Raw genomic sequence first — 27504 nt, forward strand, 5'->3', positions numbered from 1 at the left:
TCACTAAGACTCGATTTATAACCCTTATATTTTTACACTGTAAAGAACCCAGAACATCAGAGAAGAACTCAGAGAGAGAGAGAAAAAAAACAGAAAGAGAGAGAAGATTGAGATTGGAGTGGGAGAGAAGAAGATGGCAGAGAGAGAGAAGAATCAAGCCTCAAAACTTTCCCGATCCCTCACTGTGAGAGAGAGAGAGAGAAGAAGATGGCAGAGCCAGAGCGGCAGAGATTACGCTCAAATCTAGAATTATCGGAAGAGTGCATCAGGGAAATAGTATCACTGTTGAATCCTAAAGAATGGGGCAGAGGGTGTGCGGTTTCGCGAAAATTCCGTGAGGCTTCTGAGTCCGATGAAAACTGGGTTAGATTTTTGCCTCCTGATTGGATGGCAATCATTTCCAGATCATCGGCTCACTTACATTTCACTTCTTTGAAACAGCTATACCTCGATCTTTCCGATGACCCCATTTTAATTGATGGCGATACAAAGGTACTTTCCTTGTTTTCCTTTTCTACAATACAACTCTTCAAATACGGGTTCATTTTGTGGGTTTGGGTTCAAATTTCAAAACTCTTTTAACGGTGTCCATGGAAACCGTCCGACTCGCCGCCACCCGATTCAATGACTACGGCGGTCGGACGCAGGTTTCAACCTCACTAACCCGACCCCAACGGGTCGGTTGTCGGTTTTTAATTTCAAAACCCATGAAACACGACCCGAACCGAAGTCCATTCAAAATCCGGCCATTTTTTTAAGATTCCAGCCACTTTTTTCATTTAAATCCGTCGATTTTTGGCACAATAAACACCGAATCTGGCCAAACCAGTGATTTCTCATCACGATTTTCCAGAAATCTCGCCAGATTTGACGGGATCTCACCGGATCTTGGATGGATTTGGCAAGATCTCGCTGTGTTTCAAAGCATTTCGGTGATAATCGGGTTCACCCGAAACCGACCACCATCTGCCAGCAACCCGAATCGACAAATCCGGAGCTTTCAATATCTTTTTATCAATTTTGTGTCAGCCTCTAGTTCCCGTTCACATATTTTATTGTACAATGCTATGTTCATCAAGGATAAGGTAATTTTTTGGGATTAGTGTCATAATTTTCCATTCATCTCAATTTGAGACATTTCTCTTTTCTATCCAATTAAATCACACGCATAGTGATTTTTATTTTGGACATAGAAAATAAATTCATTAAAATGAAAGAAAAAAAATGTAGTATAAACAGACGTGAAAAGAAAACAATTCGAACACCAACATAAATAAATAACGGTGAGCACTTAATATGTTACAAACTGTCTTCCTAGTTTTCCACTTCTAGAACACTTAATTCTGTTTCTAAATTTGCTGAATGAAAAGAAGTAAAGGGGTCAGTTCTTGAATGAATTTAGTTATAGCGCCATCTGCAAATAGAAAAACAGAATAAAACACACACACAAAAGGAGCTTCTATCTCGGTGTTCAAAATATGAAAGATTTGGTTGTATGTATGCTTGTGGCCATATCTGTACTGATCTTTGTTTCTAGCAGAGCTTTTTCTTGGACAAATCGAGTGGTAAGAAATGTTACCTTCTTCCTGTAAGGGAATTGTCCATTATATGCTGTGACTATCCTCAGTATTGGAGATGGATTTCTCTAACTGAGGAATCCAGGTCTGTCCCTATTATATATTAGTACTCCTATATTTATTTATTATTTTTAAATTTAGACTTCTTCTTTTTTTCATCTAGTTCTTAACGGTGTACATGTAAAAATCAAACAGGTTCCCAGAGGTAGCGCTACTTCATGATGTGTGGTGGTTTGACATCAGAGGTAAGATGAGTACTTCCATTCTGTCTCCCAAAACACGCTATGTCGCTTACCTTGTGTACAAGTTGTGGAGCGGAGCCCGTGGATTTGATGGCCCTCCTTTCAAGGCTTCAGTGGGAACTATTGGAGGTGAAGTTTATAAACAAATTGTTCGTTTGGGCCTGTTTCTCATGGAGCCAAACCAACAACACCGGATTATACTGCCGCCGCAGCAGCACACTTCACATCCTAAGCAGAGAATAGATGGATGGTTAGAGATTGAGTTGGGTCAATTTTTCAATGGGGGAGGAGAAGATGACAAACTGCAGATTAAAGCTAATACCCAGAAGATTGGCCTCATTCTTAAAGGGATCAAGACCAGGCCACAAAGGGTTAGTAAAATTTGTGTTTTCATTAGCACTAATGGCCTGATTGGATGGAGGGGGGAAGGAGGGGGAATAAAGTTGAGTTGACTAAAAATAAGCTAATTTTGTGCTAAATCTACTGTACTCTACTTCCCCTCCCTCTCCTTCAATCCAAACAGACCATAAGTGACATTGATAATATAGTAAATTGCAATTCTATCAAACTTGATATTGGTCCCAAGCCAATTGGATGAGTATAAAATTTATAGTGGAATTACTATCTAGACCTCAAATCTGTTGGGGCAGATTTGAGTGTACTAGCTTATATGATTTTTATTAAATTGTAGCTTTAGAATTTGGCTTTTAGAATTTTATGGCATGTGTAAGACATATAGGGTAATATCCTTGTAAATTGGTATGACATGTTGATGTGTTTTGGTAACTCAATTGAAGTTTGGAAGTAAGTTGCACTTTGTTGGATAAAGCAGTAAGAATGAATTGTACCACCTAACTTTGGGGATTTATTTCTCAAGTTAGGGTGAATGGATTGAGTTGTAAATTTGTGGGAGCTCTATTTAGTATGTATAGAGTATGGATGAATGTTCATGTACCTTAGTTCTACTGTTTAGTACACAAAGGAAAAATTATAAGCCCTGCAACTATAGTTTTTTATGATTAGTGCTCAATTTTGTGTGTTTTGATGTTTTAAACTGGTAATTGCATGTTTGAGTGTTTGGTTGCATTTGGGATGGTTGTAGGAATTCACAGGAGCCTAGTTAAACTATAGTTTTTTTATGATTAGTGCTCAGTTTTGTGTGTTTTGATGTTTTAAACTGGTAATTGCATGTTTGAGTGTTTGGTTGCATTTGGGATGGTTGTAGGAATTCACAGGGGCCTAGTTAGGGTGAAGAATTAATAGGTATAGGAACTTGAGGGTGTAAGTAACGAAATTATGGATTATAACACTCCATGAGTTGAATAGTGTGCTTAATAATGAAAGTGGCTGCTTTCTATTTAGGGGCAGGAGAAGATTGGTAGGGGACTCCCCTACAAGCAAAAGCATTTGCCTTGAGGTAAGGGATTGTGATATGAGGGTCTAGCAGCCCATATTTTTGTAAACATGTGTTTTAAACAAAGCTTTTTGATAAACATGATTATGCTTATGTTTCATTGAAATTAAGCATGTTTTTTTTGTCAAATTAAGCATCTTCAGTAGATATGGCTTTGGATATAATTAATTTAGAAGTTTGCTTTTATGTCTTGTGATTTCTCTACTCTCTAACTTCAAATATATATACTACACATTGTGCTTGCTATTTGCATATTGCCAGTATTTTGGTCATTGATCTTGTTGGGCATACATGCTTATCATATGGTCCAATGTATCTATTATTATAGGTCTCAACCCAAACAAGTATTGCTGGAAGTAGTGGAGTTGGTAGATATGGAAAAGGAGTTGGAGCTGGAAAAAGCATTGGAACTGGTGCTAGAAAAGGAAGAGCTGAGAACATTGAAGGGCAGTAGCAGTGCTAGTTTTGTAGGACCTTTTATATATTAGGACCTTCGATTATTTGAACCTTTTATGGTTATTGTTTTGTACAGCTGTCCATAAGCTTATTTGATGGTGTTAATGGACAAAAGGAACCTATTTTATGTTGATCTTAAGTAGGACCTTTGGTTTGACAAACATTACCGGTCACTGTCTTGTAAAGCCTTTCATAAGCTTCTATAATAGTGATACTAGACATAAGTATCCTATTTTTTGTTGGATAATAGTTTACAAAACCTTTATGTTAACAACTAAATATTAAAGCAACTTGACTAAATTTATTTATCTTATGTGGTGTTTTTGTTGAACAAGCTATTGAGCAATATGATGGCGATACTGAACAAGCTAATGTGGTCTTTATGCTGAACAAGCTGTTGAACAATATTAAGGAAAATCAACTAAATGCCAATTTCCATTGCAAGAAATGCATTTCAATTTTCAGTACAATATAATATGACGAGTGGCCATTACAATTGTCATTACATTAAATAGGATTAGAAACTAACTATTTTTTCAAAAAAATTGTCACCACAATCTTTTACAATAACTAAACTACAATTCATCTATTCTAAATACAAGTCCTTGGCCATTTGCTTTCACATTGCCAAATTAATTAGCCTTCTCCAATTGCAAAATTTTAGCTTCCAACTTGTTAGCCTTTCGTACTAATCCAGTGATAATTTGCTTAGCTCTGGTACAAATTTCTCCATCAATCCATTGCAACAAGCATTCTATCCTTAGCAGGCATGCCTTATCAGCCATCACTTATCTCTGCGCCCTTATCAACACGCAGTCTATCAGCATTAGCAACATGCACTCCTTGCTACTTCAAAAAAGCTTGTGTCATATCAGAGCCAATGTAGAATAAAAAAAATTTGTAAGCCACATAGCCAAATTCCTCACTATTTATGCTACTAAGTTTCAAAATCAACCACATTGTGGGAGTATTCATGCTACTTAGTCTCAAACTCCATGCCAACCGAAAGGTACCAAATCAACCACAGTATCCATGCCTTGAGAGGAATTTTTGTCATCCTATTAAAATAACATCAAAACAAACAGGTTAGCTTAAGTTTTATACAAAGAAAAAGATTATGACTAACAAATTCAAAAATATACAAAACAAGGCTAGGAATAAACAATCGACTTCAAGAATATGCATAACAAACCTAGAAATATACATAACAAGCCTAGAATCAGGACAAAAACACTGCTAAGAACAAACATTATAATCAAAATAGAAAGAAAAAAAAAAAGTGTTTTCTTTTCCATACACTTGAGTTCAAGATATATACAGGACAAGCTGGGCAAATGGGACACAAACACTACTAAGAACAAACATATCATCAAAATAGAAGAAATCAAGTTTCTTCTTTTCAATGCACATGAGTTCAGAAATATACAGAACAAACCTAGAACGTAACAAATTGCCTACAATAAGAAATTGGTTCAAAGCAAGGTGCTAAGAGAGGGTATACAATCCTCCAATGGTCAGAAGTACCACAATACGACTAGTTAAAGGCTACAACGTGGACTCTTCAAGATCCAAGAGACTTGCCTAACTTACTTCCACCATCAGGTGCAAAAATTATAAAGGGCTAGCTGAATTCATCCAATCAGCATACATAAATAATAAACTGACCAGAAATCATTCAAAATGTATTCATCCAATTGACAAGGTGCTTAGAGTGACTAGAAATCATCTTTTTTATTCTTTAGTTACAAGGGAAATTCATTGTTGCTTGCACCTTAAAATCAATCATTAAAAAAAAAAAAAAAAAAAACCTAACCAATAGCATCCAATTATTGCCACGAGGGAAAGAGAATGAAAAAAAAAATGTGATAAATGAAACCAAGAAAGTTTCTTTTATATCATAATAGAGTCACACTATATCTAAACCTTCACAACACATTCATATATCAAAACATAAAGATTGCAAATAAGAGAAGAAAGCATAAGAAGTTTATAACTTTGAGTTGACAAATAGCTCCTTCACCATATAAGAAATCTCATCATCTCACATTTTTAAAACATATAAGAATTAAAAAAATGTGTATAATCATATAGAAAGCCAAGATTTGGTATATAGTAGAGAGTAAACAAAGAAATATTACTACTTCTCTCAAAGATCTGCACCACCAGACATGACCCAAAGAAATGTGAGTAATCATATAGAATTAAAATTCAAAGATCTACAACCACTGGCACTACCACCTGAGAAGTGAAAACAACGAAAACACAATAGATAGTTTAAGCAAAATGAATCTATATAGTTGATTATCAAAAGATCTGTTATTTTTAACAAAATAAATTAATAATTAACAAAACAGAGCCGCTGAAATCAAAACAGTTTGTGCACACAGCACAAACGTATGTGATAACAAAAAATAAAAATTCAGCCTCACATTCATTAGAAAAATAAAAAACAATTTACTAAATTGCTGTATGAAAGATAAAAATTCAATCTCCCATTCATTAGGAAAAAAAAAAAAAATTCAATTCATCAAATCACTAACTCAAACAATATCCTATTCATTCTTTTATACTAATCTTTGAGTGACCGAAAATATTCCTGTAGTGAAATGTTTCTAGCAATTTCAACAATTCTCGAACGTTGATCATTATTCTTTGAAAGCACTAGACTTGCTGCCAACTTGTACCGTAAACGTTCTAACCAGCTCTCCTACAAATAATTAGACATGTAATTAAGAAGTAGTTTAAACAAATTATGTGAAAATTTGTATTTAATTCAAAGAAATTTTTTACCAAAAGGGGTATATGCTTGCTGGAAGTATTTGTAAACATGTGTTTTATAACATACATCCTACAATCATACCTAAAAAACGAAAATTGTTAAAATTCTGCAATTTGAAAAATGCATAGAATAGTTATCCGTATGTACTAGTACAATTTGGTACCTACCCATTATTTTGTTGAGGATTCGAGTTGGGTGATTTCAATCTAAATTTGGTAATACTATCAATATACTTGTCTCTCTCTAAAAAACTCAATAACTTATCAAGGCCCGTAACCTATTGCAAAGTTGGATTTTAACATCAGTTATTTTTAGTACAATACCTAACAAAATTACATTAAAAACAATCATTATTGAGTAGAAAGAGTAAGAAACAATACCACAATTTTAAAATTTTTTGTTTGAATGTCTTGACTAGTTGTGCTTTGCAAAGAGTCCAGTATATATATAAATCTTTTTGCAAAATCAACGACACATAAGTACCAATGACAATTATTGTCATTCATAGGGATAAAAATCTACAGGTACAAATGAACAATGTATTAGCATGTGTCAATGTAATATACATGTGTGTGTGTGCACGCTAAGTAAAATTACCCGTTCACACTTCACCAAATTTGACATATACTTGTCATCGTCCCTATATGTCTTTTTAAACCATTCTAGTGTGGGATTGCCATCTTCTTCAAGCATTTTTTGCTACAAAAATATATAAAAATTTCAAAAAAATAAAGTATTAATTAAACACTACAAGCACAATCCAAAACATCTATTCAAGAAAAAACAACTTGTGTATTAATTAAACACTATAAGCACACAAACCAAAATATTACGAAAACTTACAGCAAAATGCGTTGGCAAATACCACACAAACATGTCTCTATATCTGTTCTCTTCCATCCTCATCTTGCAAACGAACAAATTAATAATCTAAAATACAACATAATTGTTATAATTATTGTATAAATAAACAGCACAAATATTTATTACAGTATTTTAATTTCATATACTAACTTGACTGCTTATCCATTGGTTAGGGAGCAAGGTATTGAAAGCTGCATGATCACCATACACATATTTCATGGAAACAAGAACTTCACTAAACATTATTCATTGACAAATTCTTATGTTAGAGCTTATTCAATAAATTCATTATTTTTAATACCAACTTCAAAAAGGACAAACCTCTTCTCAAAATTTTTATTAAAAATGTAGTTACATATGATCTTCTCCATTTCAGTAAATGGTTCGAACTAATTCATATCCTCGTCATCACCCAGTATAGATTCCTAAAAGAATATAGTATAATCAAATTAGCATATAAAAATATGTTGTATCAATGTACACATTCATGAACTCACCTGCAATGAATCTTTGATTTCTTTCCTCTTTTTGACTTTTGGAACTTCAACTTGTGATGTGACAATTGGGCTATGTTTTTGTGATCTGGTGACTTTAGGCTTGCTAGAAGGTGTAACACATGATGCATTAAGTTGAACATTATGCATTAAGTTGAACATTATGAGGGAAAGTTAATTGCAGCATATCCACATCCTGTGCAATAAATAAATAAATAAATAATAAATAATAAAAAAAAAACAAAAAAAAACAAAAACTCATGTTGCTACTAAACATCCTAAACACATTTAAAATAAATAAATAACAAATACTAATTCACTTACCACATTATGAGACAAGGGTGTTTTGCTGCCAGGTTTTTGATTAGATTGAGTTAGCCCAGCAATGTGAACATTGCAGTCTTCCTCCATTGACACTATCTTAGATACTTTTTTGATGTGCTCTGTATCATCTTGTTCCATTTTGTCTTGAATTGGAGATGTAGACTCTATCTAAGATTCTTTTTTAGCACATTATGTATCATCTTGATCCATTGTGTCTTGGATTATATACGGAGATGCAGACTTCATTTCTTTTTTAACATCTATAATATCATTTAAGTTGAGGTCATTGGAATGTCCATTATGTTCCCTTGCTATTTTCTTTAACTCCAAAAGAATGTCATTCTTAAATGTGTCCATATTGTTTGCAATGTCTACCACGGTTTTCTGCTTGACTAGCATTTCTTCTCTAAGACTTGTTATTGATTGCTCAATTCTACGAATTGCTTCATCAGAACCTTGTGGATTAATTTATAGGTACAATCATCAACAAATGTCCAGCACCAAATTATCATCAAATTCATAAGATTTATTGGTTGAAAAAAGATACCATATTTGGCTTGTCTTCATGTTGAGATGGCATAGCATGAGATTCATTAGTATCTTGTTTCTCTAGTAGAATATTTTCTGTCTCATGTCCACCATCCATTTGTGTTACAACCAACTATGATAAAATATATATATATATATATATATATATATTACGCCAACTACATGGGGGTAATAATTCATATATAAAACATATTTAACTTATTTATAAATAGTCAAACATTAAAAAAAGTCAATTATTACCTTAGGACTGTCAAAACTTCCAATTGAATGTAATTTAAGCATCCTTTGGTTAACTTCTTTCCTCCAATAACAGATACATAGTAGAAGTCGTTTGGACACATGTTCAAGATTCGTTTCAACATTGACATGCTTAAAATAAAACAACTGCAATATGTATAAAAGGGTCATAGAAATTTAGTCAAAAGAGTGATAGAAATTTAATAAACAAAATCATATTCTTGAAAGTCACTATTTTCTACAAATTACCATTAAAAATAGCAAGCAACCATTAACGCCAACACGATTCTTTCCTTTATATTTGCGCACACCTTGAATAAGAAAATCCAACACCAACTTCGCCCAATTCAAGTTTTTGAACTCATCAATATTAAGGAAAATTGAGATAAAGGACCGCTTGATATAAGGTTTTGGAGTGGGACATAATAAAGTACCCAATACAAACAGCAAAAAACAACCAACAAATTCTTTTCCCGATGTTTCATCTCCTTCAGCTTACCCTCTAAGAGGGTAATTGGTATATTCCCTACCACATTTAATCCATGTTGTTAGCATATATGATTTATCTCTTCAGCGCTTGCAACAATAGACACATCTACCCCACTTGATTTTATTCCTAGAATAAATTCTACATCTTCAGTGGATATTGGTAACCTCCTTCCACACAAATATCCAATGCACAAGAATTGTGGTCAAAATGATCAACTAACCATTTGCAAAGATCTCTATCCAACTGTGTAGACCTTAAATCCAACATACTACCAAATCCCATTTCTCGAATAACAAATCTTTGTCTTTCATTTAAATTTAAAGCCATCAAACGAACACGATTAGGGGCACACCGAGTATATAATGAACAAAAAGGGTTTCATTACGAAATTTAATACATAGTCCTGAATGCTAAAAGTTTCATAGGTAAATACTTACTTTACGTGATTTGCGAGGAATATCATGTGACAAATTAGCATACTTTTCAGAATTCTCACGTGCTTCCTTCTTGTACTCTAATTTAGAGTTTTCATTAAGATTCATCCACTTTTCTCTAATCTCCTTCTTAACTTGTAATAGGTATTCATACTCAATTAAGATCTCCATGAATATGTCATGTCAACTAAACAATAACAATAACCTAAAAACTATAAGTATTATTCAACTTACATCTATGCTTATCTTATCGACAATGTGCTTAGCTTTCATAAATTCTATTTGCTTTTTACTGAAAATCCAAATTTAATAAAATAGATTATTTTAAATATAACAATAGGAAATATATTATAAATGGATATATAATGAAAATGAATCTTACTAATAAATTAAAAATAGTCCAACTGGTCTTTTCCCCGGGGGGGAACTTGGACAGCACCCTGCTCTTCAATATTTTCCACTCTCCCCATACTCCTATCTCAATATAACATGAAATAAAAACAAGGAAAGCAATAACATACATTTGAAAAAAAAAAATCACAATTGAAAGCTGTGGGAATTGCAAACTTTTTCCTTGCAAACTTTGTCCTAGACAACATAGATGATCAATGTTTTTATTTTTATTTTTATACAAGATAGAAATTCTATTCTATCCTAATTTAAGTGCATATGTGTGTGAAGCTCCTTCTTGGAAACTTGAACCCTATCCCTTATTCCCCACACCCCACAATCACTTATACTTGTGAAGTGACTACCACACAACTTAACATAAAACTTATATCATAAAAAATTAAAAGGCATTTACAAATGTTATAATGGATAATAGAATCAATTTTAAAACTAAGATAAATATACCACACTAAGTCTATCTTCATCTTGTGATAATGACAAAAACACATCAGCTATTGATTTGGGTAAACACATGTTCACCTTGTGATTATGATGAAGATGCAACAACCTATAATGATATACCACCCTTAATCTCTTTCACAACATGTTGCCAGAACTGCAATGACATTCACCACCCCCAACTCTATCATCATAGCCAAAAAATAAAGTCTAAGAATTCATTAATCAAAAAAACATTTAGTGAGCAAAGCCATACTCTAGCTTGATGCACTGTAAGTGTCAACTCTATTTCACTTGGATGAACTGAGCCATGACATTAGGCATCATTTTAAGAGATAAATAAATAATTACATACACTAAGGCAATCTGCTAAGAAAGATTCAATAACTATGTCAAAAGTCTAAAATTTCCTATTGCAAAAAAATGAAGTCTAAGAACTCATTAACCAAAAAAACATTTAGTGAGCTAAGCCATATTCTAGCCTTATGCATTGTAAGTGCCAGCACTATTTCACTTGAATGAACTAAGCCATGACATTAAGCATCAATTTATAAGATAAATAAATAATTACATACACTAAGGAAATCTGTTGAGAAATTAAGATAAACGTCAACTAAACATTTTTAACGTGATTATCTTAAGAGATTTTTTGAAAATATTTTGAGTGAAGAAAACATTAAGGCAAATTGTGTAATTGACTTCTATAAATAAACTCTTCATCACCAAATCTACAAAGCATACATGACACTTTTACCAACCACCAAGGAGTAAATAGTCTAATCAATGGAAAATTCATTGGTTGGACAAAACAAAATGAAGCTTTTTTTTCATGCACTTGTTAATCAGTTGAGACTGAGTACAATTCTTAAAAGGGAAAAATTATAGTACATCAACATCTATTTGATCTCAGGAGTGTAATTTTCCTTAGGTTCTAAAAAAACTACTTCCACAGAATAAAGTCGTGAGAAAGCTTTTGAATTCATTTGTGCAGCAAATTTATTTTACAAACAATGACCATTCCACAATTTATAGGAAGAAAAAATATGAAATGGGAGTTCAGGTAGAAAAATAGAAGATTCATTTAAAAGAATTGAGGCGGGGCCTTACCTTCACCTTCAATGCCAATTTTTTTCCCGAACAATGTCTACATATATAACTTCATCGTACAATGAAACTTCTGGACCCGTGTGCTAAATTTCAAGACTCATTAATATAAGGACTAGTACCAAGAAAGTGAGCATAACTGGGAAATTAATATGGGGAACATGAAGAGAAAAGGTCTAATTAATAGCAATACTGTATTTGAAATTTTACTTGGGGACCTAAACAGTTGGAAGAATACTCATTTGTTCACTTCTGTTTGATAGCTATTGTCATTCAACATTCTTTCTTTTCTTTTCTTTTCTTTTCTTTTTTTATTTTTTATTTTTTTTAAGTCATAAACATTTTATTAGAAAGAAAACAAAGAAACCCTCTAATTTCTAAAGTTTTTTTTGGTAGAAATTACACACACACCAAGAAGGGAAGTTGCAGTAATCTAAAGAATTGCAAGCTAAAACGTAAACAATTTACTAAGTCTACAAAAGAGAAGGGATTGTAACTTTGCCAATACCAGTAGTCCACTTATAAAAAGACAACAATCATAAATACTTTAGTTGAAGAGTAAACATTAAAAAACTCAATGCCATTAAATATGTGATTATTTAGCATTCAATTTAAATTCTTTTAACAACTAATGAGTTTCTGTAATTGAGACTAAAAGGTGCTGGACTCATGAAATGTCGTAGTTTTCATATATGATATATCTAATAAGAGAGGATACTAACAATATGCCAACCATATAGCAAAAATAATTTCAAAAAGGCATACAATAGAAGTTTGAACACTTTCATTTCATTTTTTCTGATTATAAAAAATCAAAATTCTCATTGCAAGTAAGAATTCAATGGAATTTTTATATTGTCTACCAGAATAATATTTCTCTCTATCTTCCTTCTCCCAACTATCTCCCCAACAAAAGATAGACCAAAAACCTGGTTGCCCCTCCCCCTCAATAGGTAAAGCTAAATTGTAAGGGAGAAGTATCTTTGGATATTTGAAAAGGAAAAAAAAAACATATATACGGCTTAGAAAAAATATACGAATGCAGGAAGTTTAAGTTGCAAATAACATAGATGCCAATGAGCTTTAGCTCCAACTCAACTTTAACAACTCAGCAAAGGAAAAAAAAAATTATAGAATAAAAAATATGTGAAGGACTGAACTGTTGATACAAAAGTAATATACAAAATCGTTTGACAAACTCCATAAATTAGCAAAGCAACTATCAACTAAGGCTTTCTAAGTCGTATTCAAATGCCATGGGAGTAAACCCAAGCAACAAAACCAACAAACAAACTAAAAACTATAGATTGAAAAAAAATTGTGATGAAAAATATATATATATATATATATATATAAAATATCTAATTTGCAGTTGTTACAAAACATTGCAATGACTAGCATTGGAAAGTGCCACAGAAAAATCAATATTTGAAAGAAATGCACAAGATAAAGATAAAAGATAACATCATTGCTAACATAGAGAAGACAATCAAAAGGTTATAAGAGGAGAACAGTGTAGCAAAAAGATCTATAATTCCAAATACATATATATCAGCTCACTCATATATATAACATTATGTTAGGCTTCCCTAACTACAGTACCATGTTAAAGAATGCCAGGGATAGGTAGAACTTAGCTGAGAGAGGACTTACGGGGACATAATGCTATAACAATCTCTTAACCTTTTTATTTTAATTTAATTAAAATAGCAGTATTTGTATTAAGGAACAAGACTACTAGTTCTTGTTGTACAAATGTTTGAAGTAGTCAGAGCCTTCCCCTAGCCAGACATGAAACTCATTTACTCTACCAGCCTAGTCTGTCAACTGAGTTGCCACTCTATTACATTTTGTTACAAGCATAGTTGACAGACCCTCCCATTACAACAAATTTTATTTTTTATTATTATGCTTTTTTATATTATTTATTTGGTGGTGGTCGTCTTGGTGGGGGAGAATTATGGTAAAGCAATCATGGGTATTGAAATTTTGTTTCTCAAATAGGAGGAAATTCCAAATCAACTGAGTTGCCACTCTATTACATTTTGTTTCATGATTGTGTTTTGGGAGACAGAATGGAAGTACTCATCTTACCGTTAATGTCAAACCACCACACATCATGAAGTTACGCTACCTCTGGGAACCTGTTTGATTTTTACATGTACACCGTTAAGAACTAGATGAAAAAAAAGAAGTCTAAATTTAAAAATAATAAATAAATAAAGGAGTACTAATATATAATAGGGACAGACCTGGATTCTTCAGGTAGAGAAATCCATCTCCAATATTGAGGAGTGTCCATATAATGGACAATTCCATTGCAGGAGGAAGGTAACATTTCTTACCACTTGATTTGTCCTAGAAAAAGCTCTGCTGGAAACAAAGAAGATCAGTACAGATATGGCCACAAGCATACATACAACCAAATCTTTCATATTTTGAACACCAAGATAAAAGCTCCTTTTGTGTGTGTGTTTTATTCTGTTTTTCTTTTTGCAGATGGCGCTATAACTAAATTCATTCAAGAACTGACCCCTTTACTTCTTTTCATTCAGCAAATTCAGAAATAGAATTAAGTGTTCTAGAAGTGGAAAACTAGGAAGACAGTTTGTAACATATTAAGTGCTCACCCTTATTTATTTATGTTGGTGTTCGAATTGTTTTCTTTTCACATCTGTTTGTACTACATTTTTTTTTTCATTTTAATGAATGTATTTTCTATGTCCAAAATAAAAATCACTATGCATGTGATTTAATTGGATAGAAAAGAGAAATGTCTCAAATTGAAATGAATGGAAAATTATGATGCTAATCCCAAAAAATTACCTTATCCCAGATGAACATAGCATCGTACAATAAATCACGTGAACGAGAATTAGAGGCTGACACAAAATTGATAAAAAGATATTAAAAGCTCCGGATTTGTCGGTTCGGGTTGCCGGCGGGTGGTGGTCGGTTTTGGGTGAACCCAATTATCACCGAAATGCTTCGAAACACGGCGAGATCTTGCCAAATCCATCCAAGATCCGGTGAGATCCTGTCGGATCCGGCGAGATTTCTGGCAAATCATGATGAGATCACTGGTTCAGCCAGATCCGGTGTTTATTGTGCCAAAAATCGACGGATTTAAATGAAAAAAGTGGCCGGAATCTAAAAAAAATGGCCGGATTTTGAATAGACTTCGGTTCGGGTCTTGTTTCACGGGTTTTGAAATTAAAAACCGACAACCGACCCACTGGGGTCGGGTTAATGAGGTTGGAACCTGCGTCCGACCGCCGGAGTAATCGGATCGGGTGGCGGTGGGTCGGACGGTTTCCATGGACACCCCGAGTTTTGAAATTTGATCCCAAACCCACAAAATGAACCCGTATTTGAAGAGTTGTATTGTAGAAAAGGAATACAAGGAAAGTACCTTTGTATCGCCGTCAATTAAAATGTGGTTATCGGAAAGATCGAGGTATAGCTGTTTCAAAGAAGTGAAATGTAAGTGAGCCGATGATCTGGAAAGGATTGCCAGCCAATCAGGAGGCAAAAATCTAACCCAATTTTCATCGGACTCAGAAGCCTCACGGAATATTCGCGAAACCGCACACCCTCTGCACCATTCTTTAGGATTCAACAGTGATACTATTTCCCTAATGCACTCTTCTAGTAATTTTGGATTTGAGCGTAATCTTTGCCGCTCTGGCTCTGCCATCTTCTTCTCTCTCTCTCTCACAGTGAGGGATCGGGAAAGTTTTGAGGCTTAGTTCTTCTCTCTCTACCATCTTCTTCTCTCCCACGCCAATCTCGATCTTCTCTCTCTTTCTGTTACTGTTTTTTTTTTTTTTTGGGTTCTTCGCTGATTGTGCAAAGTTATAAGGGTTATAAATTGAGTCTTAGAGACTTGGCCTCCATGTATTCGCCACGTGGAAAAATATGTCGCAAAGTTATTAGGGTTATAAATCGAGTCTTAGGGACTCGATTTCCATGTGTTCGTCACGTGGAAAAATATGCCGCAAAATTATTAGGGTTATAAATTGAGTCTTAGAGATTCGATTTTTATGTGTTCGTACAAAAATATGTCACATTGGATGTGATTAGACCATAGAAATCGAGTCTTTGAGACTCGATTTATAAGCTAAAATCGAGTCTTATAAACTCGAGATGCTAGTAAATAATATAGTTTGAGAACCGGGCCTACTAACTAAATAGTTGGAAAATCAAGATTAATTACCCATTTTGGCCGAGAAAAGTGCGACTGAGAGAATTTTGTTGTTGAGAAAGAGAAGCGCACAGTGAATACTGGGTTCTTTCTGTTTTTTTACTTATATATATAACTTGTTTGACCAGTAGACAGTATTTGCTCTAAATCAAATGAACAGTTCAGATCAAATTTTTATTCATTTAATGGTTTAGATTTAGGTGGGTACCATACCCAAAAAAAGAGTGGGTATGATAGAATGATCCTTAAAAATGAATGTCACAAGTTTGAAATTCTCTTTAAAAAAGGAAAAAAGATAAAAAAGTAGAAAGGTTGCTCCCGAAGAGAGAACATTCCATTCCATTTTGACCATCCATTTTAAATTTGACAGTTAATAGTTGGCAGTAGTAGTGATACTCAAAACTCAGCGCCAATCTAAGTACGTTGGACTAGTAGTGATAGTAGGCCAGATCTGGCTTTTTAATTATTAGTCGAATTGTATCAAAAAAAAAAAAAATTATTAGTCGAATCGGCCACAAATGGAATTAGGAATACTACTACTTCTGCAGCTCTGCTACCATACTACCCAAATTACCCCCACATGGAAAAAATAAAAATAAAAATAACGAAGGAGAATCCGAGTCCGAGTCACAGTCGGGGTCCGGGTCCGAGTCCGAATCCGAGTATTTGGGTCGTAATTAGCAAAGCATTCTCTTTCTCTCTCTCTCTCCTCCATCCTCACCCAACAACACTTTGTTGTAGAAAGAAATGGAAATGGAAATGGAAATTGAAATGGAAATTGAGCACTGGTCTGTTAGGGTTTATTTTGAAAGAAAGCTAAGCTAAGCCAAGGTAAGGTCGAAATTGAAGGCGATCATCATCATCAGCATCATTATCTTCATCATCATCAGCCATGTCTCGCCAAATGACCTCCTCCGCCTTCCACAAATCCAAGACTCTCGACAACAAATACGTATCATCTCTTTCTCTTCTTTGCTTTGCTTAGTGCTTACCCGCAATCAAATCATTTTTCATCCATCAAACTAGTAGTAGTAATATTCTAGTTTGAATGAGTAGGTAGTAATATTCTCAATCTGTGGCTCGTACTCGTACTCGTACTCGTACATAACAAAAGTAAAATTTTTGTTCATTTTTTGGCTGTTGATGTAGATGCTCGGAGATGAGATAGGGAAAGGAGCGTATGGTCGAGTTTACAAGGGTTTGGATTTGGAGAATGGTGACTTTGTTGCAATCAAACAAGTTTCTTTGGAGAATATTGCTCAAGAGGATCTCAATATCATTATGGTTTGCCCAATCATCTTTTCCTTTTCTTCGCTTTCCCACGTCACCCCTTCATCATTTTCTCTATTATTAATGTCTTCTGGAAGATTTTTTTGGAACAGTATGGACCTTGTTATTAGTCACATTTGTAGAAGATTGTATATTAAAGTTGTAGTTAATAATAAATATAATTTATCAAAAAATTATTTGGGGTGCTTCTAGTTCATACCAGTTTGGGAGCTGAAAGCTGTCCTGCCAAAAAAAAATCAAATTCCATATACTTACATAACCATATAATTACTTTGCATATGTGCATTGTTTTTCTTTTCACCATGTAATTTTAAAGCTGGAAATTTGTATAGTTATGGAGTCGAGCATGATGAACCCCTTGACCCAAATACAGTAATTGATAGGGTCATTATTAACGTTATCAATGAAGAAGTTGCAAATTAGAAATTGTACAAAATAAATTTCTGGGCTTGTTTAGGTAATTTTGAGTTTTGCTACTTAACCAGAACCTAATTCAAACATATTTTGGTTGAAAATAATACCTTCATCTTATTTGCACCCCCGCCATTAAAAAAAAAAATACCTTCAACTTACTACATACCATTTTATTTGAAAAGCAGAATTTGTTCAGATCCTCTAACATGTTCAATCTTTTTTTAGTGGTATCTCCAGAGATCTTTATTATTAATGCAACCTCCATTTTTCTCATTCATGGAATTGTATTTAGTATCTCTAAGAAAGATAATTATCCACTGTTAGTCAGTAATGTGGGTTGGATTGGATTACTTAGTGTTGCGCGCCCTTTCTACATACTTTTCACATGAGTTATTGGATAATATGTCTTGGTTTGGGTTTTGATAATGTGAGCTATTTGGGTATGAGGTGACATTCACAGTGACCGACTTACCTTGTTGGCTATTGGACTAGAGGTTATCACATATATTTTGTTTTTCAATTTAATCCATGTTTTCTATGCCTAAATCATAAAGAATTATTTTTCTTATAGCAGATGATGGACTCTTACAAAAGGGGTATTACCTTCTTTTACTGCCAAATTTTAATAAGCTTTTTTATTGCCATTTTTTCAAAAGTATTTCTTGTATGTCTCCAACCTTATTCCTGGTTCTTCCAGATTCTGTAGAGCATTTATTGTTGTTTCTGTTTGCCTAATTGCTTATTGTATTTAGCCTCTGTTCAGCTAATTTGCAGCTTAAAAGGTACAACCTTTTAAAACCTCACGTTTAAGTAAAACTGTAATTTTACCCAGCTTATATTTTGAAATAAATAAATCAGTGAAAATAAGCTTGTGTTTTGGAACAACTTATTTACATAGTGTTTTTCAAAAGATATAGTTTTTGGTAACATTTATGTTAAATGTGTGACAAAAAGCTAAAAGTTTGATTATTTGCAAAAAAGTTGAGACAAAAAACAAAAAAGCAAAAGCCAAATGTACTGTAATGTAATCACCTTGTTTTTTGAAATAAATAAACCAATGAAAATAAGCTATACCAAACGCAGTGTAATCAATTTAAGTCACCTTAAGAATCCATGTTTTGAAAATGTTGAAAAAAAAAATCAGTGTAGTAATTACTTTGTTTGATCCTTTTAAACGATTATTTCTTCTTTTACGAAATTTTTGTTGGTTAGATATTAATTCTTCGGTGGGGCTCTTGTATACTGCCCATGTACTAGGGCGTGCTCTATTTTCATTTAATAAAATTTTAGTACATATCAAGGAAAATGAAACCTCTATTGGATGTGAGATGGGAAATTTCATGCTTGTAATGGAGTGTGAACCTTTAAGGTGTTGCAAATATATACATCTACATCTCATCAATACATGCATGGAAACTTTGGGACTTTCTCATCTTCTTTTTTATTACCTTGTATCTATATAACTTCTAGTTCCCCAGCTGCCTTGTTTCTCAAAGCTCATTTTCTATCTTAGCGCATTTTTATTGTCAACCTTAATTATGAAACCTTTCTTTTTCTGAGGTTAAAAATGAGTGTGTCTTGTTTAGCAGAGTAGACGATAAATATAAGAATTGGATTTATATATGTATTTGGTCCTCTAATATGTTATCTTTCCATATATTATTGTTTCATGTATCTACCATGTTGATTTGTCTCACTGGGTGCTTTTTTCCTTTGATTTTACTCTCATTGGTCGGACGCTTTAACGGTTTAGCAAGAGATTGATTTACTGAAGGTACATTTTTTTTTCTTGATTTTTAGTTGTAATGTCTTAATTATGGTTTTAATTGTGTATTCCTTTGCTTAATTCCAACCATGAGATTTAGTGTGATCCACTAATGCACACTAATACCTGTAGTGCTTGAAGGCATTGGGTTAACTGAGAAGCCTTCTTGAGATATGCTGAAGTTGTTGCATACCTAATTGGCTATGGCTTTAACCATTGATACATTATATCTTTAATTTCCAATGAGTGCTAGCTTCTTCCTTTGAGCCTTTGGCATTGCATTTCTGGTGTTAGTGTTCTACATGTTCTCTTTTCCGTGGAAGGTAATATGGAGAGTGAAGGCTACAATGAAGGTAGCTTTCTTTGTGTGCATTGCAGCATTGGAAAAGATTCTCATGATAATCAGTCTTGTTAAACGGGAATGTTTATAGCGAATCGGTGTTGTATGTGGAAACAAAACTATGACTATTGATCATTTGTCGCATTTATAGTTAAATGGGTGATGCCTAAAACAGTGAGAGGGAGTGCTTCAATATTGGTGACCAAGACCTGATTCCTTTGGATGTAGGGTACGGATGTGGCAAATATTGAGGGTGAGGAATAGAAGGATTTTTGAGGGGCAAGAGCCGTAAATAGAGAGATTGAAACCCCCAATTTATTGCGTCTTTTCTATTGGATGCCCATGCACACTATTGGAGCCCCATCCCCCCTCCTCCTCATCAATTTGTCATATATAGTGTCCACTACCCTTCTCCACAAGGCATCCCTCTCCATCGCTTTCCTCCGTAGTCACTTCTCCAATAGAGGTTGATTAAATAGCACCAGATCTCGGATGCCTAACCCCCCATTTTGAAAAGGTGCACAGACACACCTCTAACTAACCAAGTGATGCAGTTCATTTTTAAAGCTAGCTGTTTACTAGTGCCTATGTTGTATGACAAGTAGTTCCTTTATGTGTAACAAAAAGTTAGTTAGTTGATAAGATTGTTAGTGATAAGTGCAATAGCCTATTAGTTAGTTAGAGAAGTTTGTTAGGCTTTGGCCAATCACATGGCAACCACATGGTAGGTTCTTGTAACTAACTTAGCAACTTGCTTATGTAACTATAAATAAGCAAGGCTGCCCTCAATGTAACTAGTTGAATTTGAATCCAAGAAATGTCTACCTATGAGGTAATATTCCAAGAGTGTGTCTCTTGAAGAGTTAGTTCATTCTTTCTTTTCATTAAGAAACTTAGCTTTCTAAAACAACTTTCTTTTTCACCATTTTCCTCCGTCATAATTTGGTATCAGAGCTTGAGATCCATTTGGGAATTCAAGTTCTTTCTTGTCCTTTCTATTCTACAGCATAGCCTATTCAAAGATTCAATCCTTGCATTCATTTTTTTATCCTCTACCAGTGAGCCTAAGGATTAATGTAGATGGCACTAGTAGTATTCAAAAGAAGGAACAAGAAAGCTTTTGTAGCACATGAACCTGACCATGGAGAACCCTAGGTGACATTGGAGCAGGCTATGAAGTTGCTAAGGGGGCAGCTTGCTGCCTTGACTGAGGAAGTGTGAAGAAACCAGTGTCATCATCCTAGAAATGACGGTGAACAATCTGAAGATACTGATGCAGATAACAACGGCAACTTCAACAACCCATTTGGCCAACTTGTGAGAGGAAATCAGCAAGTGCCTGTGCAAGAACCTAGGCCAGCCAAGTCTTGTGCATTTGCAAGTTCCTCAAAGAGAAGAGCCAAAATGGAAGCCAAACATCAAACTTGACCTTCCAAAATTCCAAGGGAGCCTGAATCCTTAAGAATTTGTGGATTGGTTGAATCAAATTGAGAGTATATTTGAGTACTATGAGGTCCAAGATTCCAAGAAGGTGAAGTAGGTCTCTATCAAGCAGAGAGGGAGAACTTTAGCCTGGTGGGAACAACTCCAAGTTCAGAGAGTTAGGAGGGGTAAAGGAAAGATTCGAGAATGGTTCAAATGAAGCGGAAATTGCAAAAGCAATTTCTGCCTTTCAACTATATGCAAGCTATCTACAAAATGATTCTTGGCAGACCAAAAATGATGAGGGAAGTGCAGCAATGCGCTTTATTGTTAATGTGGCATCTGATTCATCAAAGGAAGCCAATACATGCAAAGAAGAAGGTATAGCTTTAATCCTTGATAACGCCTTTCTAGCACCCAAAGAAGATATGTTGATGAATGCACCCATGTATGATCAATATGAAGAAGAAGAAGAAGAAGAAGAAGAAGAAGAAGAAGAAGAAGAAATGTGTGATAGTGTATTGATAATTGAAGACAATAAAGGAGGGGAATGCATTCAAGAACCCGTATATGATCAATACGTGGAGGAAGTAGATGCTCATATAGAGGAAGAAGAGGATTTATCATGAGTAATAAACTTATTGCTAGTTCCAAAGAAAGAAATGGAGGATGACAAGTGTCTTAGAAGTACTTGTAAGAATCTTCTTAAAGAGTGGAAATGTGATATTGTTTGTTTTCAAGAAACGAAAGTAGCTTCTTTTGACATTGCTTTTGTTCGAAGTTTATGGGGAAGTCCTTTCATTGATTGGGCTGCTTTGGATGCTGTCCAGACTTCAGGAGGGGTCTTGCTGATTTGGGACAAGAGGGTTTTTGAAAAGATGGATGTTATTGTTGGACAGTTTTCTGTCAGTGTCTTATTGAGAGGGGTAGTGGATGACTTTGTTTGGGCTTGTACAGGTGTTTATGGCCCCAATGAGGATAGTCAGCGGTCTTTTTTATGGGAGGAGTTATTACGGGTGCGTGCTAGGTGGCCCATGGCATGGTGTTTAGTAGGGGATTTTAATATTATCAGGTACCCTAGTGAAAGACTTGGATGTGAGTCGTTCAGCCCGGCTATGTTTGGTTTCTCGGACTTTATAGAAAGTAATTCTTTAGTAGATTTACCTTTAGAGGGGGCTTCTTTCACTTAGTTTAGAGATTCTGGTATTCCCTCTATGTCAAGAATTGACAGAGCTTTGGTTTCTCTAGATTGGGAGGATCATTTTGAGAATATATCCCAACGGGTGCTTCTGCGTGTTATTTCAGATCATTGTCCGCTTTTGTTGGAAGCTTTTGTTGTTCGACGAGGTCGCAGTGCCTTTAAATTTGAAAACATGTGGCTGCAAGCTGAGGGTTTTGTTGATAGAGTGCAGCAATGGTGGGTTGGTTATAGTTTTACAGGCTCTCCAAGTTTTATTTTGGCACAAAAGTTGAAGGCTTTGAAAGCTGATTTAAAAAAGTGGAACAAGGAGGTGTTTGGTGATTTGGCTTTTAGAAAGAAGAATTTGCTTTTTGAACTTATAGGTTTAGATGCAAGAGAGGAGTCAGTGGGTCTTTCGAATGAGGATCACAATCGTCGCATTCAGCTTAAAGGGGACATAGAACATTTGGCCTCTCTTGAGGAAATTTCCTGGAGACAAAAGTCTCGTGCTTTGTATGTGAAGGAGGGAGATAATAATACTCGTTTCTTTCATAGATTAGCAAATTCCCATAGAAATGCTAATCTAATTAAGAGGATAGAGGTGGATGGTGTTCTTTATGAGGATGAGACTGATGTGCGCGCTCAATTAGTCCTTTTTTACCAGGGGTTGTATAAGGAAACTGAGGCTTGGCGCCCTACTATGGATGGGTTAGACTTTGCATGCATTGAAGAGGAAGAGAGGTTGTCCTTGGAGAAGGAGTTCTCGAAGGAGGAAGTCATCCAGGTGTTAAGGGAGATGGAGGGCGATAAAGCCCCTGGTCCTGATGGTTTCACCATGGCTTTTTTTCACAAATGTTGGAGTGTTGTGGAAAAGGATGTCATGGATTTCTTTGACTATTTTCATCGGCACTCTATGTTTGAACGGTCTTTGAATGCTTCGTTTCTCACTCTAATTCCCAAAAAGTGTAATGCTGTTTCCATTAAGGACTTTCGCCCTATCAGTTTGGTGGGTAGTGTGTACAAGCTGCTATCCAAGGTGTTGGCTAATAGGTTGAGGGTGGTTTTGGATAATCTTATCTCAGAGTCTCAAAATTCGTTTGTTGGCGGAAGGCAGATTCTGGATTCAGTGCTTATTGCAAATGAATGTCTGGATAGTAGGTTGAAGAGCAGATTACCAGGTGTGGTTTGCAAGCTTGACATTGAAAAAGCTTATGACCATGTGAACTGGGAGGCCTTGTTTTATTTGTTGGGCCGAATGGGTTTTGGGGTGAAATGGAGGGGATGGATTAAGGCTTGTGTTACTTCTGTCCGTTTTTCTGTTCTGGTAAACGGTTCCCCTGAAGGTTTTTTTGGTAGTTCTCGTGGTTTGAGACAAGGGGATCCATTATCCCCGTTTCTGTTTCTTTTGATTATGGAGGTTTTGAGTAGACTTTTGAAGAAGTCAGAGGAGTGTAATCTTATTCGGGGTTTTCATGTGGGCCCTGTGAACTCTGTTGGGTTGAGTATCTCCCATCTGCTATTTGTTGATGACACTATCTTATTTTGTAATGCCTCTAGGGAACAGCTTCTGTCCATTAGGTTGGTGTTGTCTTGTTTTCAGGCCTTTACGGGTTTGAAGGTCAATGTTGGGAAAAGTGAGATTGTCCTTGTTGGGGAGGTAAATAATCTAAACGCTTTGGCTAATACTCTTCAATGTAGAGTGGGCAGTTTGCCTATGAAATATTTGGGGATGCCGTTAGGGACTTCTTTTAAGACAGCTTCAATATGGAATCCTATTTTGGAGAAAATGGAGAAGAAGCTATCTGGGTGGAAGCGTCTCTATTTATCTAAGGGTGGTAGGCTCATGTTACTTAAGAGTACCCTCTCAAGCCTCCCAACATACTTCTTATCTCTTTGTACTATTCCTAAAGCTGCGGCTGCTAGATTGGAAAGGATTCAAAGGAATTTTCTTTGGGGATCATCTGAGGGGAGTTTCAAATATCCTTTGGTGGCTTGGGAAAAGGTGTGTTTACCCGTCAAGATGGGTGGTTTGGGGATTAGAAGTGTGGTGTCTTTTAATCAAGCTTTATTAGGGAAATGGTTGTGGAGATATGGGCATGAAGATACCCATCTTTGGCGGCGAGTTATCTCCACAAAATATGGTGAGGGCCAAGGGGGGTGGTGCTCTAAAGTGTGCAGGAGGACTCATGGGTGTGGCCTATGGAGAAGCATTAATGAAGGGTGGGATAGCTTCTCTAAGCATCTGTCTTTCGTAGTGGGTGAAGGCACTCATATTCGCTTTTGGCATGATAGGTGGATTGGTGATAATACTCTAAAAAATCTCTATCCTGATCTCTATATGTGTTCAGCGGTCAAGGATGCTTGTATCTCTGAGGTTTTGTGGATGCCAGATGGGGGTACTGTTAGAGTATGGGATTTAAGGTTCTATAGAGCTTTTGAAGATTGGGAGTTAGCTGCTTCTTATTCTCTTCTCCAGCTTATCCAATCTCGCATTCCTCGGGGTGATAGGAGTGATACTCTTTGTTGGCGGTTGAAGGGTGATGGAAATTTTGACACCCGGTCTTATTACCATGCGATTCGGGGTGCTTCGAATTCTTTGTTTCCTTGGAAGGGTGTTTGGAAACCAAAGATTCCTAGGCGAGTAGCGTTCTTTTTGTGGACAGCTACTCATGGTCGGATCCTCACTTTGGACAATCTAATGCTTAGGGGTCGTCCGTTGGCTACTTGGTGTTGTATGTGTTGTTGTGATGGGGAGTCAGTAGACCATCTTCTTCTTCACTGCCCTATTACTCATTCCCTTTGGACTTTTATGCTTCAGGCCTTTGGTATTCATTGGGTTATGCCAGGATCAGTGGCGGGTTTGTTATCTTGTTGGCATCAGTGGCTCGGGAAACATAATTCAGACATCTGGAATTTGGTTCCAGGGTGCTTAATGTGGATTGTGTGGTTGGAACGAAATCGTCGTTCCTTTGAGGATAATGAGAAGACTTTGGACGAGTTAAAAGTTTTATGCCAACGTAGTCTTTGGGAGTGGTCTCGGTGTTGGGGTTTTACTGAATGTTCTTCTCTCTTTGAGTTTATGTCTTCTCTTAGCTTAGTTTCCTAATTTCTTGTTTTGCTGTGTTGTTTGTTTTTTTCTTCTTGTTCATCATCATGAACAACTTGTACTTTTCTTTTTTCTCTTTATTAATAAATTTCTGATTACCTATCAAAAAAAAAAAAAACAATCTTGAATCTTGAATCAAGACCAGCCCCAACCACAAAAATGATCTTGCTTTAAGAAAGGAGGTGAAGTTAGATATTCAAGAAAGTGCTTAGTGTTCTTAATTAATGACATTCAAGATTATGTTCTTTGTGATGTGACAACCATGGATGTTTGCCATCTCTTACTTGGGTGTGAAAGATCATGTCCATTTCAAACCATTCTGGGTGGAATGAGCAACACATTCAGATTATACAAGAACGGAGATTGTTACACATTGCAACCAAAGAAGGGGAAAGCTAGCCCCAAACCAATGGTCAAAATGAAGAAGGTTGGATGCAAGAGCATCTACATGGCTGCTTACACTTGCAGCCTTGACACAAAGCAGCAACAGTCCTTAATCTCTAGCATGCTTGATACAACAACTAATGAGAATGCAGATCAGTGGAACTATCAGATTGTATGCACATCTCCAAAAGTTTCAATGTGCATCACTTGATGCCTTATCATGCACCAGATCAGCTTACAACTAGCCACACTTGAGGACAAGTGTGTTCCAAAGAGGGAGAATCTTGATGCAGTTCATTTCTAAAGCTAGCTGTTTACTAGCATTTATGTTGTATGATAAGTAGTTCCTTTTACTTGTAATAGAAAGTTCGTTGATAAGATTGTTAGTGATAAGTGCAATAGCCTATTAGTTAGTTAGAGAAGTTTGTTAGACTTTCGCCAATCACATGGCATCCAGATGGTGGGTTCTTGTAACTAACTCAACAAATTGCTTGTGTAACTATAAATAAGCAAGGCCGCCCTCATTGTTACTAGTTGAATTTGAATCCAAGAAATCTCTACCTATGAGGTATTATTCCAAAAGCGTGTCTCTTGAAGAGTGAGTTCATTCATTCTTTTCTCTAAGCAACTTAGTTTTCTAAAATAGTTTTCCTATTCACCATTTCCCCCCATCACCAGGTCATATTTAAATTCATTTCCCAACCCTCCCCATAGAAAATCCCTGTGTAATAGGCTGGCTATATATAGTGCTCTCTATTTTGACCTCCCTTAGAAAGGTTCATCCTCTGTCATCTGGCCAAATGCCTCTCCATTTTCTCTAGCACACCATTCCATATGGCTTTTGCCTTGAAAGTGGAGCCTAAAGGAATGCCCAGATAAGTTACGGGCAACTGGGCTACCTTGCATCTCAGAATAGCAGCCAAAGCTTCAACTCCTGGCACATCACCAATCAGGACCAATTCATATTAATTTGAAACCACGTAAAAACTGCTTTTCAGTGCCAAATTTGTTCTGGATATTGCTTCATAGATTTGTTCTACTCTTGATCTCATGGGGGAGGTTTTCAGTATGTAGCCAGTGCACTCCAGTTGTCCCCTATGTATCATTGTATAATCTTTTTGGTAATACAATTGCTTTCTTTAATGAAAAAGAGGGTATGCTCAACACTCTAAAAAAATAATAAAACGAACAAAAGAAAATTGTCTGCTCAATGTGTTATTGATGCTGTTTGGAATATGATTCTTTTATTGCAGAACTTGAATCACAAAAACATTGTGAAATATCTTGGATCTTTAAAGACAAAGACTCACCTTCACATAATCCTAGAGTAAGTCAACCCCATTTTTTTGTTGGAAAGATTTGATTACAGCGTTATTTGTACTCTCTGCTTGAAAATCTGTGCTTTCTGTTTTTTTGCTTTCACATAGGTACGTGGAGAATGGCTCACTTGCAAACATTATCAAGCCTAATAAATTTGGGCCTTTTCCGGAATCACTGGTTGCTGTTTACATTGCTCAGGTTTGCTAGTGTCCTTGCAGTTCATTTCTATTTGCTTGGTGTTAAGGTTTGCTCAGGTTTGCTAATTC

General features: G+C 35.4%; 2 protein-coding genes and 1 pseudogene across 2 annotated transcripts in view; 2 read left to right on the top strand and 1 right to left on the bottom strand.

The window, feature by feature from the left end:
* Positions 1 to 207: 207 nt before the first annotated feature.
* LOC115980946 (F-box protein PP2-B10-like) lies at positions 208 to 3687 on the top strand. The gene is made up of 4 exons (XM_031103139.1): positions 208 to 492; positions 1541 to 1662; positions 1761 to 2190; positions 3562 to 3687. The coding sequence occupies exons 1-4, from the start codon at positions 208 to 210 to the stop codon at positions 3685 to 3687; spliced, it is 963 nt and encodes a 320-aa protein (XP_030958999.1).
* A 10176-nt stretch (positions 3688 to 13863) lies between these two features.
* LOC115980947 lies at positions 13864 to 15510 on the bottom strand (annotated as a pseudogene).
* Positions 15511 to 16668: 1158 nt separating this feature from the next.
* Positions 16669 to 27504, top strand: part of LOC115981871 (MAP3K epsilon protein kinase 1-like) — a 60222-nt gene continuing 49386 nt past the window's right edge. Inside the window, exons 1-5 of the mRNA XM_031104287.1 lie at positions 16669 to 16969; positions 17167 to 17301; positions 19475 to 19495; positions 27172 to 27245; positions 27346 to 27436. Of these exons, the coding sequence (XP_030960147.1) occupies positions 16910 to 16969; positions 17167 to 17301; positions 19475 to 19495; positions 27172 to 27245; positions 27346 to 27436 (381 nt within the window). The 5' untranslated portion in view covers positions 16669 to 16909. The remainder of the gene's footprint in view (positions 16970 to 17166; positions 17302 to 19474; positions 19496 to 27171; positions 27246 to 27345; positions 27437 to 27504) is intronic.

The sequence above is a fragment of the Quercus lobata genome, chromosome 3 (assembly GCF_001633185.2).
Source record: "Quercus lobata isolate SW786 chromosome 3, ValleyOak3.0 Primary Assembly, whole genome shotgun sequence".
Lineage (NCBI taxonomy): Eukaryota > Viridiplantae > Streptophyta > Magnoliopsida > Fagales > Fagaceae > Quercus > Quercus lobata.